Source organism: Mustela nigripes, chromosome 16, assembly GCF_022355385.1.
Source record: "Mustela nigripes isolate SB6536 chromosome 16, MUSNIG.SB6536, whole genome shotgun sequence".
NCBI classification, from domain to species: domain Eukaryota; kingdom Metazoa; phylum Chordata; class Mammalia; order Carnivora; family Mustelidae; genus Mustela; species Mustela nigripes.
This window is the reverse complement of record NC_081572.1, coordinates 20,487,443-20,500,601: the sequence shown is the minus strand read 5'-3', so window position 1 is coordinate 20,500,601 and position 13,159 is coordinate 20,487,443. Positions and strand designations below refer to the sequence as shown.

At 41.5% G+C, this 13,159-nt stretch overlaps 1 protein-coding gene across 1 annotated transcript in view; it reads right to left on the bottom strand.

Moving 5' to 3' along the window:
- Positions 1-12,207: 12,207 nt before the first annotated feature.
- The window catches only part of LOC132004121 (keratin, type I cuticular Ha8-like), a 14,585-nt gene continuing 13,633 nt past the window's right edge, over positions 12,208-13,159 (bottom strand). The window contains exons 7-8 of the mRNA XM_059380225.1: positions 12,984-13,150; positions 12,208-12,340 (exon numbers count right to left, since the gene is read on the bottom strand). Of these exons, the coding sequence (XP_059236208.1) occupies positions 12,208-12,340; positions 12,984-13,150 (300 nt within the window). The remainder of the gene's footprint in view (positions 12,341-12,983; positions 13,151-13,159) is intronic.

Sequence of the window (13,159 nt, the reverse complement as noted above, 5' to 3'; positions counted from 1 at the left end):
CCTTCCTAATGCTTCAGCTAATTTTTTCTCCAAAATATGCTAGTTAGATGCCTCCAAAGAGTCCCCTCAACCCATAAAATTATTCCATTTGGCTTGTGTCACACCAGTTCTTCCTGGGTGCTAGTGGTTGGTGAAATCAGAGTTTCATCAGATGGCTTCAAAGGAGACAGAATAATCACAAACCCAAATGGTCTCCCCATTACTCAGAGGGGAGGAGATCCAGGGACATGGGGTGGAGTTGTTTGGGACTCCTCACCCATGAGGTTCCGCCACTAGTTCCCTGGAAAGAGTCTGGAGAGAACGGTCTTCCAGGTGGCCCTTTTTCCCCAGGCCTACCCATTCCTCAGTGTTTGGTTCAACTTGACTTCGTAGCAGAAACTTGTCCTGTATTAGCCACTCATGAGAGTATTAACTGGGACTTAAGGAATTTATCAATACATGGAGATTGAAAATAATGGATTGTTCATGGCTGAGAAGTGAAACTGGCTAAAATGAGTAGAATAACACTGAAGCAGAGATCAGCAACCTAGGGCCCACCATCCTGCCACCACCATCAGCCTGCTCCCTTTCTTTTCTAAATAAATGAACATAGCATATACCTATGTTCATTAGGTATTATCTGTGGCTGCTTTGGGCCTACAATGGCGGAGTTGAATAGTGTAACAGAAACCATACAGCTTGCAAAGCCTAAAATATTTATGATCTGGCCCTTTAGAGAAGAAGTTTACCAATCTGTACTGAAACAACCATCTCCCTAAAGATGAGAAAGAGAATAAATATCTAGAAATAAAATTATACCTGGAATAGTCCACAGAGAGTTCAAGTGGCAATGTTGAAGCATAAACATAAAGCATAATACTTCAGGCTCAACAAAATGGAAAACCAGAATGAGGAGCTCAGAGTTATCTTTGTGTCTATGGTGACCTTATCTCAAAGTCTCTGGAAATTTCTCTCACCTTATCCCTAGTGCTAATCCTCTTTCTGAGAGCATTGTATATCCCTAGGGGTGTAACTCTACCCACATGAGATGTTCCCAGAACAAGTCACAACCCATGAGAATGCACCTTCACTCTGTCGTCCCTAAGAAGTGGGCACCATCTCTGATGAGCATGCACCTCTATATTACCTCTAGGATCAGAGACCCTTGGACACCTCCAAACTCTTGGGAGTCTCCCTATTGCCCGGTAAAGGATCTTAATGAAGTAGCCTTCCTCATCTCACCTTCTATTCCTTGTCATTTTTTCTGTCCTTTCTTCTACACAGAAACAAAATCTTGGGCTCAGACAGAAGTCCCCCCAAAATTATTTGTGCAACATCATATAAGCAATTTATGAACATTGTGTCCAGATTTCAAAGGAAGTATGAAGGTAACAGAAAATCACACATTTGAAGCTAACCTACCTGAGTTCACATTTTTACTGATCATGTGAGTTCAGAGTAGTGAGTTCCCCTTTTCGACTCATTCTCTTCATTTCTTAAGTTTAAGTAGTAATATGCTCCCCACCTCATAGTTTTGTTGTAAAATGTAAGTAATATATTGTGTGTGGGGACACCTGGGTGGTTCAGTCGGTTAAGTGTCTGCCTTCGGCTTGAGTCACTATCCTAGGGTCCTGGGATCAAGTCCTGCATCAGGCTCCCTGCTCACTGGGGAGCCTACTTCTCCCTCTACCTATTGTTCCCCTGTCATTGCCCCCCCCCTCTCTTCCTAATAAGTAATTAAAATCATATGTGTGTGTGTGTGTGTGTGTGTGTGTGTGTGTGTGTGAATATAGATGGGGGTGGGAGTGATGATCATTTCCATAATCTTTCTCCTTACTGTTGGCCCAGATGGCTCAGATGTAGAATTTTCTGAAAATCTAATTCTGTTAAACAGACACCTGGACAAACAGCCCATGCCATTCCAATGGTGATAAAACTTCACTCACTTACCTTGCAAACACTAGGGGCACAGAACTATATTCATGAATTAGTCAACAAAAACGCAAATTTTAACATTAACTTGGTGGCGGGAGTAGGAAGTTAACAGAGGGCCCATTGTCCCTACATTCCCTGAAAAGTTACTGATCTTGTGAATTCAGTTATCTTATTTGGGGTGGTTCTTGAGGAGGACATGTTCTCTACACAGGGTTGTGAAAGCCCCTTTTCTTGTACTGGCCTTGAAATGGATTCCACTGAATCTACTGGGGACTCCCCCAGTGTGTTTCTGTGCTAACATCCATAATAATAATGGTGGTGGTTTTGGTGATGCTGACCATGTTACTTACCACTTCATGAATACTTATTCTATGCCAAACAAGGCACTAAGTGCTGTAGTACATTTCTCATTTGACCCTCCCAACAAGCCTGTAAGATTGGCCTATAAAATTATTCCCATTTTACTGATAAATTAAGAGATTGGGAAAGGCTCAGGATTTTCCCAAGAGACAGCCAATAAGTGGCAGAGCTGGGATTTGAACAATTCATTGTCTAATTTCTGACCCTGAATACCTAAACACGGTGCAAACATTTGGCACAGAAGTTTCTCTGATTTTGTGAGGGGAAAGAAATCTTAGATTCCTTTCAGCCCCTTGCCCCTCTCTTTATAGTTTTTGTTTCTGTCCTACTAGGGCCCTGTTCCCACCCAATCCCCCAAGTTCATCAGTCTTCCAAAGTCCTCTCTGCCCAAAGGCCTCTCTCACCCAGCTACACTCTCTGGTACCCTGTTGAACCAAAACCAAATTATACTTATTTCCTTTTCTTCACAGGCAAAAGGTTGTCCTTTTGCATGATTGGTTGCTATGTCCAGATTGGAAATTAGATTGCCTTTTCCTAGCATCTAAAAAAATCAAAATGCACAATGGCATGACCTAAGGTGATTTAGAATGCCAGAGAAAGCCTACTTGCCTCACCCTGAACTTTTAGCACGATAAAACTCATCTCAGAAGTAGGATATATTTCCTAAGAACCAAAGAACTCTAGAGCTAGAAAGACCTGAATTTATGGAGAAGAAAACTGAGGACGAGATGGTGAGGCAGGAAAGAAATGAATAGCAATATGTCACTTCCTCATCAGGTAGTCTACCAGGACCTTTCACATATAAAATTCCATCTTCACACCAAACTCTGGATGTTTCAATGCCATTATTGTCACCATGCATCAGATATCAAGAATCTGAGAAGAAAGTAAAGTCTAAAAGGACAAAAGTAAGTAGAGTCAAGTCTGCTGGGCCCATTGCACCTCATTGTGAAGTAGAGAGCTAGGACACTGGTGTAGGCCAGGATGTGGCAAAACATGAGAACTGGAAGAAAACAGAGGTAGCTCATGAATTCCAATGCCAGCTCTGAGCATGAATAGGAAGACACACCTAGGCTTCCTGCATGTTGCTTTGCTCCTCAGTAAACTGGAGATTAAAAAGTGACAAATCCCACAAGCTTGTGATGAGGCGTGCCTCCTGGAAGTAATGAGATGAGCTTTTACAGAGAGAAATGCTGTACATTCCTTGACAGTCCTGCTCTTCCTAGAGATCCTGACAGCAACTTCAGGCCTCAAAGCACTCAAACAATGACTCTGACCACAGATATAAGGATGCAAAAAAAAAAAAAAAAAAAAAAAAAAAAAGCCCTAGCTATATCCATAACAAATAAATTTTCAGGAAAAGAATCAACCAAAATTTTCAGGACATAAGCTTGGGGATGGGTCTCAAGTATCTGAGAATGATAATCCCGGTGGGCTAAGAGTTCAGACCAGGACAGCCAAGAGCCAATTAAATAGATCACAAAAGAGCACTGGAAATGCAAATGAGATGGGCCTGGGGCCCTATCAGAAGATGGGGGTGGAGCCAAAAAGTATCAAATAATATTATATAGAATATATACTCCAGAGCTAGGTAGGGGACTTAAAGAAAGAAACTGATGTAAAAGACAACAAGATGGTATACAAATTCTACTGTTGGGCATGAAACAACAAAAATGACCATGCTTTTCTATTTTTAAGAAGCTTATCTATATGTTAAGTCATCAATAATCAAAATTATAATCCTAATAAAAATATCTGGCTTGCAAAGTTTTTCCATAAACACAATCTTCCACAATCCTCTTGGCAAATGTATAATACAGGCAGAGAAGATATTGTTACCTCCACTTTGGGGAAACTGAGGCTCAGAGAAGTTACATGTCTTGTCCAAGGACATAAAACTGACGAGAAGGTAAGTGAGAACTAGAACCCTACTTCTAGCAAGTGGGTCACAACTGGCTCATTAAAGTAGAGTAGAGCCAGTAGAGATTTTTAAACTTCCACTGCACCCCAGTGTTCATAGCAGCAATGTCCACAATAGCCAAACTACAGAAGCAACCAAGATGTCCTTCAACAGTGGACAAAGAAGATTTGGTTTGTATATACAACAGAATACTACTCAGCTATCAGAAAGGATGAATACTTACCATTTACATCGACATGGATGGAACTGGAGGGTATTATGATGAGTCAAATAAATGAATTGGAGAAAGACAATTATCATATGATTTCACTCATATGTGGAATATAAGAAACAGTGCAGAGAATTATAAGGGAAGAGAGGGAAAATTGAATGGGAAGAGAGCAGAGAGGGAGACAAGCCATGACAAACTCTTTTTTTTTAATTTCTTTTTTTTTTATTTTTTTTAACTAATTTCTTTTCAGCGTAACAGAATTCATTGTTTGTGCATCACACTCAGTGCTCCATGCAATACATGCCCTCCATAACACCCACCACCTGGCTTCCCCAACCTTCCACCCCCTGCCCCTTCAAAACCCTCAGATTGTTTTTCAGAGTCCATAGTCTCTCATGGCTCATCTTCCCTTACAATTTCCCTCATCTCCCTTCTCCTCTCCATCTCTCTATGTCCTCCATGTTATTTGTTATGCTCCACAAATAAGTGAAACCATAATTGACTCTCTCTGCTTGACTTATTTCACTCAGCATAATCTCTTCCAGTCCCGTTCATGTTGCTACAAAAGTTGGGTATTCGTCCTTTCTGATGGAGGCATAATACTCCATAGTGTATATGGACCACATCTTCCTTATCCATTCGTCCATTGAAGGGCATCTTGGTTCTTTCCACACTTTGGTGACCGTGGCCATTGCTGCTATAAACATTAGGGTAGAGATGGCCCTTCTTTTCACGACATCTGTATCTTTGGGGCAAATACCCAGGAGTGCAATTGCAGGGTCATAGGGAAGCTCTATTTTTAATTTCTTGAGGAATCTCCACACTGTTCTCCAAAGAGGCTGCACCAACCAACAGTGTAAGAGGGTTCCCCTTTCTCCACATCCTCTCCAACACACATTGTTTCCTGTCTTGCTAATTTTGGCCATTCTAACTGGTGTAAGGTGGTATCTCAATGTGGTTTTAATTTAAATCTCCCTGATGGCTAGTGATGATGAACATCTTTTCATGTGTCTGATAGCCATTTGTATGTCTTCATTGGAGAAGTGTCTGTTCATATCCTCTGCCCATTTATATATATGATTATCTGTTTTGTGTGTGTTGAGTTTGAGAACTCTTAACTCCAGGAAACAAACAGGGTTGCTGGAGGGGAGGTGGGTGCAGGGATAGGGCTAACTGTATGATGAGCATTAAGGAGGTCACATGATGTGAAGAGCACTGGGAGTTATATGCAACGGATAAATTATTGACCCCTACATCTGAAACTAATGATGTACTTATATGTTGGCTCATTGAATTTAAATTTAAAAAATAAAATAAAAAATAAAAATAACAAAATAAGAAAACTCACAGCGGCCAGCCTACATCCCAGACCAATTAAATCAGATTCTCTAAGGGCAAACTCAGGCTTTAGCTTTTTTTTTAAAGTTCCCAGGTGATTCCCGAGTACCACCAAGGTAGAGAAAAACTGTCATCATGTATGATGATGATGACAGAATACCAGGAAACAATTTAAAAGCCACATGGAAGTATTTAAGGGAATGTAGAATACATTTACTTACAAAATTACAGTTCAGCTACAGGGATTGAGTTTTCTGTTTTGAAAAAAAAAAAAATGGCATATCTGGGCTCTCTACTCTGTTCCACTGGTCTATGTGTCTGTTTTTATGCCAGTACCATGCTGTCTTGGTGATCACAACTTTGTAGTAAAGCTTGAAATCAGGTAATGTGATGCCCCCAGTTTTATTTTTGTTTTTCAACATTTCCTTAGTGATTCGGGGTCTCTTCTGATTCCATACAAATGTTTGGATTATTTCCTCCAGCTCTTTGAAAAATGCCAGTGGAATTTTGATCAGAATGACATTAAAAGCATAGATTGTTCTAGGCAGTATAGACATTTTAAACAATGTTTATTCTTCTGATCCAACAGCATGACAGAGTAGAGAGCCCAGATATGGACCCTCAACTCTATGATCAAATAATCTTTGACAAAACAGGAAAAAATATACAGTGGAAAAAAGACAATCTCTTCAATAAATGATGCTGGGAAAACTGGGCAGCTATATGTAGAAGAATGAAACTTGACCATTCTCTTATACCATACACAAAGATAAACTCAAAATGGATAAAAGACCTCAATGTGAGACAGGAATCCATCAGATTCCTAGAGGAGACCATAGGCAGTAACCTCTTCGATATCAGCCACAGCAATTTCTTTCAAGATATGTCTCCAAAGGCAAAGGAAACAAAAATGAAGATGAACTTTTGGGACTTCATCAAAATCAAAAGCTTCTGCACAGCAAAGGAAACAGTCAAGAAAACAAAGAGGCAACCCACGGAATGGGAGAAGATATTTGCAAATGACAGTACAGACAAAAGGTTGATATCTAGGATTTATAAAGAACTCCTCAAACTCAACACACACAAAACAGATAATCATATAAAAAATGGGCAGAAGATATGAACAGACACTTCTCCAATAAAGACAAACTAATGGCTATCAGACATATGAAAAGATGCTCATCATCACTAGCCATCAGGGAGATTTAAATTAAAACCACATTGAGATACCACCTTACACCAGTTAGAATGGCCAAAATTAGCAAGACAGGAAACAATGTGTGTTGGAGAGGATGTGGAGAAAGGGGAACCCTCTTACACTGTTGGTGGGAATGCAAGTTGGTGCAGCCTCTTTGGAGAACAGTGTGGAGATTCCTCAAGAAATTAAAAATAGGGACGCCTGGGTGGCTCAGTTGGTTAAGCGGCTGCCTTCGGCTCAGGTCATGATCCCAGCGTCCTGGGATCGAGTCCCACATCAGGCTCCTTGCTCGGCGGGGAGCCTGCTTCTCCCTCTGCCTCTGCCTACCACTCTGTCTGCCTTTTTTAAAGATTTAAATAAAATCTTTTTAAAAAAAAAAAGAAAGAAATTAAAAATAGAGCTTCCCTATGACCCTGCAATTGCACTCCTGGGTATTTGCCCCAAAGATACAGATGCAGTGAAAAGAAGGGCCATCTGTACCCTAATGTTTATAGCAGCAATGGCCACAGTAGCCAAAGTGTGGAAAGAACCAAGATGCCCTTCAACGGACGAATGGATAAGGAAGATGTGGTCCATATACACTATGGAGTATTATGCCTCCATCAGAAAGGACGAATACCCAACTTTTGTAGCAACATGAACAGGACTGGAAGAGATTATGCTGAGTGAAATAAGTCAAGCAGAGAGAGTCAATTATGGTTTCACTTATTTGTGGAGCATAACAAAAAGCATGGAGGACAAGGGGAAATGGAGAGGAGAAGGGAGTTGAGGGAAATTGGAAGGGGAGGTGAACCTCGAGAGACTATGGACTCTGAAAAACAATCTGAGGGTTCTGAAGGGGCGGGGGGTGGAAGGTTGGGGAAACCAGATGGTGGGTATTAGAGAGGGCACGGATTGCATGGAGCACTGGGTGTGGTGTGAAAACAATGAATACTGTTATGCTGAAAATAAATAAATAAATAAAATAGATAGATAGATACTTTTTAAAATAAATAAATAACAGAATTTACAGATCCAAAATCTTTGCTCTTGGCCAGAATCTCCTTTGTTCTAGTGATAGCTTCTATTCAAAACATGTTTGGAGTTTTGTGTTTTGGAAATGTCTGTATCTTTTTTTTTTTCAGCATAACAAAGAAGGAAGTTTACAATAACATCCAAAAGAATAAAATACTTAGGAATAAAAGCAACCAAGGAAGAAAAGACTTGTACACTGAAAACTGCAAAACTTTACCAAAAGAAATTAAAGAAGATACAAGTAAATGGGAAAACCTCCTGTGTCTGCGGAAGATTTAGTATGTTTAACATGGCAGTATTGCCCGAAGAAATCCCTATCAAAGAGATTCAATGTGATCCCTATCAAAATCCCAATGATGTCTTTCTAAGAAATAGAAAACCTCATCCTAAAATTTACATGAGATTTCAAGGTACCCCAAATAGTGAAAACACTCTTTGTTTTGTTTATTTTTTTTTTATTTTTTCAGTGTTCCAAGATTCATTGTTTGTGCACCACACCCAGTGCTCCATGCAATATGTGCCCTCCTTAATACCCACCACTAGGCTCACCTTTAAAAAAGAAGAATGAAATTAGAAAATTCACACTTCCTTATTTCAAGACTTACTACAAAGCTATAATATTCAAAACAGTGTGACACTGGAGTAAGGACAGACATATAGACCAATGAAATAGAATAGGGAATCCAAAAATCATTCCTTCACATATATGATCAAATGATTTTCAAAAAGAATGCCATTCAGTGAAGGAAAGACAGTCTTTTCAATGAAGGGTGCTGAAAAAAACTGCATACTTACGTGCAAAGAATTAAGTTAGACCCTTACCTCACAACATATACAAAACACGAACCCAAAATGGATCATGGACCTAAATGAAAGAGCTAAAACTGTTAAACTTTTGGAAGAAATCATAGAGAAAAACTTCATGACATTGGGTGTGGCAATGATTTCCTGGCCATGGCACCAAAAGCATAGATAACAAAAGAGAAAAATAAATAAAATGAACTCCAGAAGATGTAAAAACTTCTGTGCACCAAAGGACACTATTAAGAGAGTGAAAAGGCAGCCCACAGAATGGAAGAAAATATTTGCAAATTGTATTTCTAATAAGGGATTAATATCCAGAGTATATAAAGAACTCCTACAACTCAACAACAGCAAAACTGAAAGACTCCATTAAAAACATGGTCAGAAGACTTGAAAAGATATTTCTCCAAAGGTAAACCAAAGGTCAACAAGCACATGAAAAGGTGCTTCAACATCACTAATCATCAGGGAAATGCACACTAAAACCACAATGAGCTACCACTTCACACCAACTAGGATGGCTATTAGCAAAAACAAACAAATAATCCAGAATTTTAAAAGTTCTGGCGTTGTAGGGATAGGGTGGCTGGGCGATGGACACTGGGGAGGGTATGTACTATGGGGAGTGCTGCAAATTGTGTAAGCCTGATGATTCACAGACCTGTACCCCTGGGCAAATAATACATTATATGTTAATTTAAAAAAAAAAAGAAAAAGAAAAGTGCTGGCATAGATACGAAGAAATTGGAGCCCTTGTGCATGGCTGGTAGGTATGTTAAATGGCATGGCCTCAAACAATTAAACACAGTTACCAAAGGATCCAGTAACTCCACTTCTAGGTGCAGACACAAAAGAATTGAAAGCAGGGACTTGAACAGATATATGTATAGCAGTGTTCACAGCAACATTAGTCCCAATAGCCAAAATACCCATCCATGGACAAATGGACAAACAAAATGTGATATACACAATGTATATTGTGTTTTGGAAATGTCTGAATATACAATGTACAATTATCTCATCTTTAAAGGGAATACAATTTTGATACCTGCTACATGAATAAGCCTTGAAAACATTATATCCAGTGAAATAAGCCAGACCACACACACACACACACACACACACACACACACAAAACAAATACTGTATGATTCCACTTATATGAGGTACCTAGAGTCTTCAAATTCATACGGACAGTGGAATGGCTGTTAGCAGAGGCTTGAGGCAGGGAGGTCATGAAGTTTAATAAGGACAGTTTTAGTTCAGATTGGTGAGAAAGTTCTGGAGAGGGATGGTGCTGGTGGACGCCCTTGAACTAAACACTTAAAAAAAAGGCAAACTTGTAAATTTTATGTTATATATACATATGTATTTTTCCACACACACACACAAAAAAGAGAAAAACCAAGGTGTTGGCAGGGCTATGTTCCTTTCTGGAGGCTCTAACAGAGACTCCATTTCCTTCCCTTCTCCAGCATCTAGAAGCTACCTACTTTCTCGGTTTGTGGCCCCCCCTTCCTCCATCTTTAGGTCCTGCAATGAGAGCACCAGTCCTCATGCCACACTGCTCTGACCTGTGTCCTCGGTCTTATCTCCCTGTCCCTCTGGCTCTCCTCTGCCTCCCCTTCCATTTTGAAGGATCCCTGTGATTATATTGGCCCCATTGGATAATCCAGTTTAATCTCCCCCATTTTAAAGTCAGCTGGATGGCTGCTTCAATCCCATTCTCACCTTTAATTTACCTTTGTGTACAACCTAACACATTCCTGGGTTCCAGAAAACTACATGCTCATCTTTGCAGAGAAGGGGGACAGTCATTCTGCTTACCACAGGAGCCATTAACATTACTTTTGCATTACTGTAAGATAATAGATATAAGCAGAACGTGGAATAAAGGAACAAGCAAAATTATGGCTTCTGAACTGAGCTTGACCTCAGGTTTGGAAGAAATCACAGAAACAGTAGCAAACCACATCAGAGAAGGGATTCCAGGTCGGAGGCTGCTCACGAGCCAAGGAGGTGTGCATATCTGAATCCCTGGAAATTTGAGCTTTAAAAATAAGTGTCAGTGGTAACAATTATGGTGGAAACAATAAATGGTTGCTTTATCAAATATGTATGTAATTTCAATCCATTTGGTTATTTTAGTACACAAGATTGTGTTTCACCAAAGTGGGGTCTGATATCTGCCTCAGAAAGCCTGGTTTGATGGAACAGTTCATGGGAAAAGGAAGAAACCTGAGTGCTTTCTGATCGTTTCATGTCAAAATGGTCCTCTGGGGTTCTAGAAAGTCAATGCTTAACATTTCCTTGGCTCTTCTTTGAAGTTAAAGATTCAAGTTCAAGCCTTTCTTGATGAATGCTACTGTCATTTTCAGTACTTGGTGATTTGTTTGCAGCACGAGCCTGAGTGTTCAGTGTCGGGGACAATGCCTTATGATAGCATAACTTAGGGACTAGTTTTATTCCTCTACAAGTTGTAAAAAAAAAACTTGCAGCCAGGACTATGTCTTTCTTGACATGTGTCTCCCTTCCCCACTATCCAGGATGTGCATAGAGTAGGGAACAGGTAGTGGTTAGGATGGACTGAAAAAGGTGGGAATTATCTGATGAAGGTATCAGATCAGTCGGGAACAGAAGTGAACCCCTGGAGCCCAGGGTGATAATGATTCACTGACACAGGAGGAAGGAGGAAGACCTGGGCATAGCAGGCAGGCCAGAGCACCCCTTTGCTGGGTGTTCCTGAGGCTGCCTGGAAAGCCGGGACCACCAGGAACCAGGAAATACAGCACTGGACCTGAGGCTTCCTGCTGAGAAAAGATGAACTTTCCAGAGCCTCTTTCTCATGCCCAGCTCATGCCTTCTCCTTTCGAATTTAGAGGCAATCAGCTCTAGAAGATGTCCAGGTCAACAGGGGAGAGTGGGAAACACGCAGGAATGGTCAAGAAGAGATGAAGTCTACAGCACTAGGGCTGCTCTGCCCTCCCCTCTGACAGCCTGCCTCACCCCTGCACCCAGGGTGCCAGGCCAGCCATCTGCCCGCCAGGCAAAGAACGGCTCTTGTACCCAAGAGTCAGGCCATTATGCAGCCTGACTTTCAAGTGGCTTTTTATAGAGTGCTCAAGAGATGGGCGCGGCAAAACGAATGAATACCAATGAGAAAGGCATCTGCTTTGCCAGGGAAATCAAGTTTATTAGCAGGTTACAAGGGAACGCCCTGGCATTTCCGAGGGTTCCCTGGGCGAGTGAAAAAGGAACAGACCACGGTGAAGAGAAGGGTGGGCAAGGAACAGCCTGCGGGGGGTGGGGAAGGGTGAGTTTCATGGCTGCCTTATTGGGGCGGCTGGAGCCATGTTCTCTGCCCCTTTTTGTCCAGAAAGCCAGTGTCGGGTCGAAGCTCTGGAACCTTGTGCCCTGCCTCCTTGCTTCTCTGGCAGCCCCTGGGCTCTAGCGCACGAAGGAGTTGCAGGGCCCACAGCGTGGGCGGGGGACACAGGGCGTGCAGGGGGCACAGGAATTAGAGACACAGGACCCGGAGGATCCACATGCATTCGTTGTGGCACAAGGGTTGCAGGGCAGCCTGGAGAAAAAGAAAGACGTGTAAAAGGTGAATTGAGGGAGGCTTGTAGTATATAGAAGAGCAGAATGCCTGTGGGATTTGACCTGTAACAGAGAGAGCCACAGATTCGCCTGCTGTAAAGCTCCCTATCAGATTGCTAATGTCTTCCTACCACATAGTGCCCAAAGTACTAGACAGAAACTCTAGAACTCTGGCTTTGACTCCCAACATTGTTCATTTGTAGATAGTGAGACTAGGAAAGTCGCTTAGCCTCTCCAAGCCCCAGTTTCTTCACCCACAGAATGGAAACAGTACTGATCCAACCGGCTTGGCAGTAACTACAAGGTCAGATAAGGTAGCGTATGGAGATGCACCCTCAACACAAAACAGTCTTGTAAAATGCAATAAACATCATTGATCTTATATCTATATGACCACATTTGAATGCAAATAAATAGCTGCACAATTGTAGTTTGTCCATCAAACAACTCTCTTTTCTGTATTTCTAATGATGGCTATATTGTGTTTTCTGAGTTCTGTTTGATCATGTCTGGTGTGGAGTCATAATTTCCTTTTGAAAGGATGCAATCTTTGTCTGGAGTCCAACGCAGAAGCACACTTATGTGAGCATGGTTTCATTAGATATCTCCAGCTAACTACTCACTTGCAGTCCTCGCTCTCCAGGAGGCCCCGGTACGTGTTGATCTCGCACTCCAGCCGGGCCCGCACGTCCAGCAGCACCTGGTACTCCTGGTTCTGCCGCTCCAGGTCACTCCTGATCTCAGCCAGCTGAGACTCCACGTTGGTGATCATGCATTGCAGCTGGGACAGCTGGGAGCT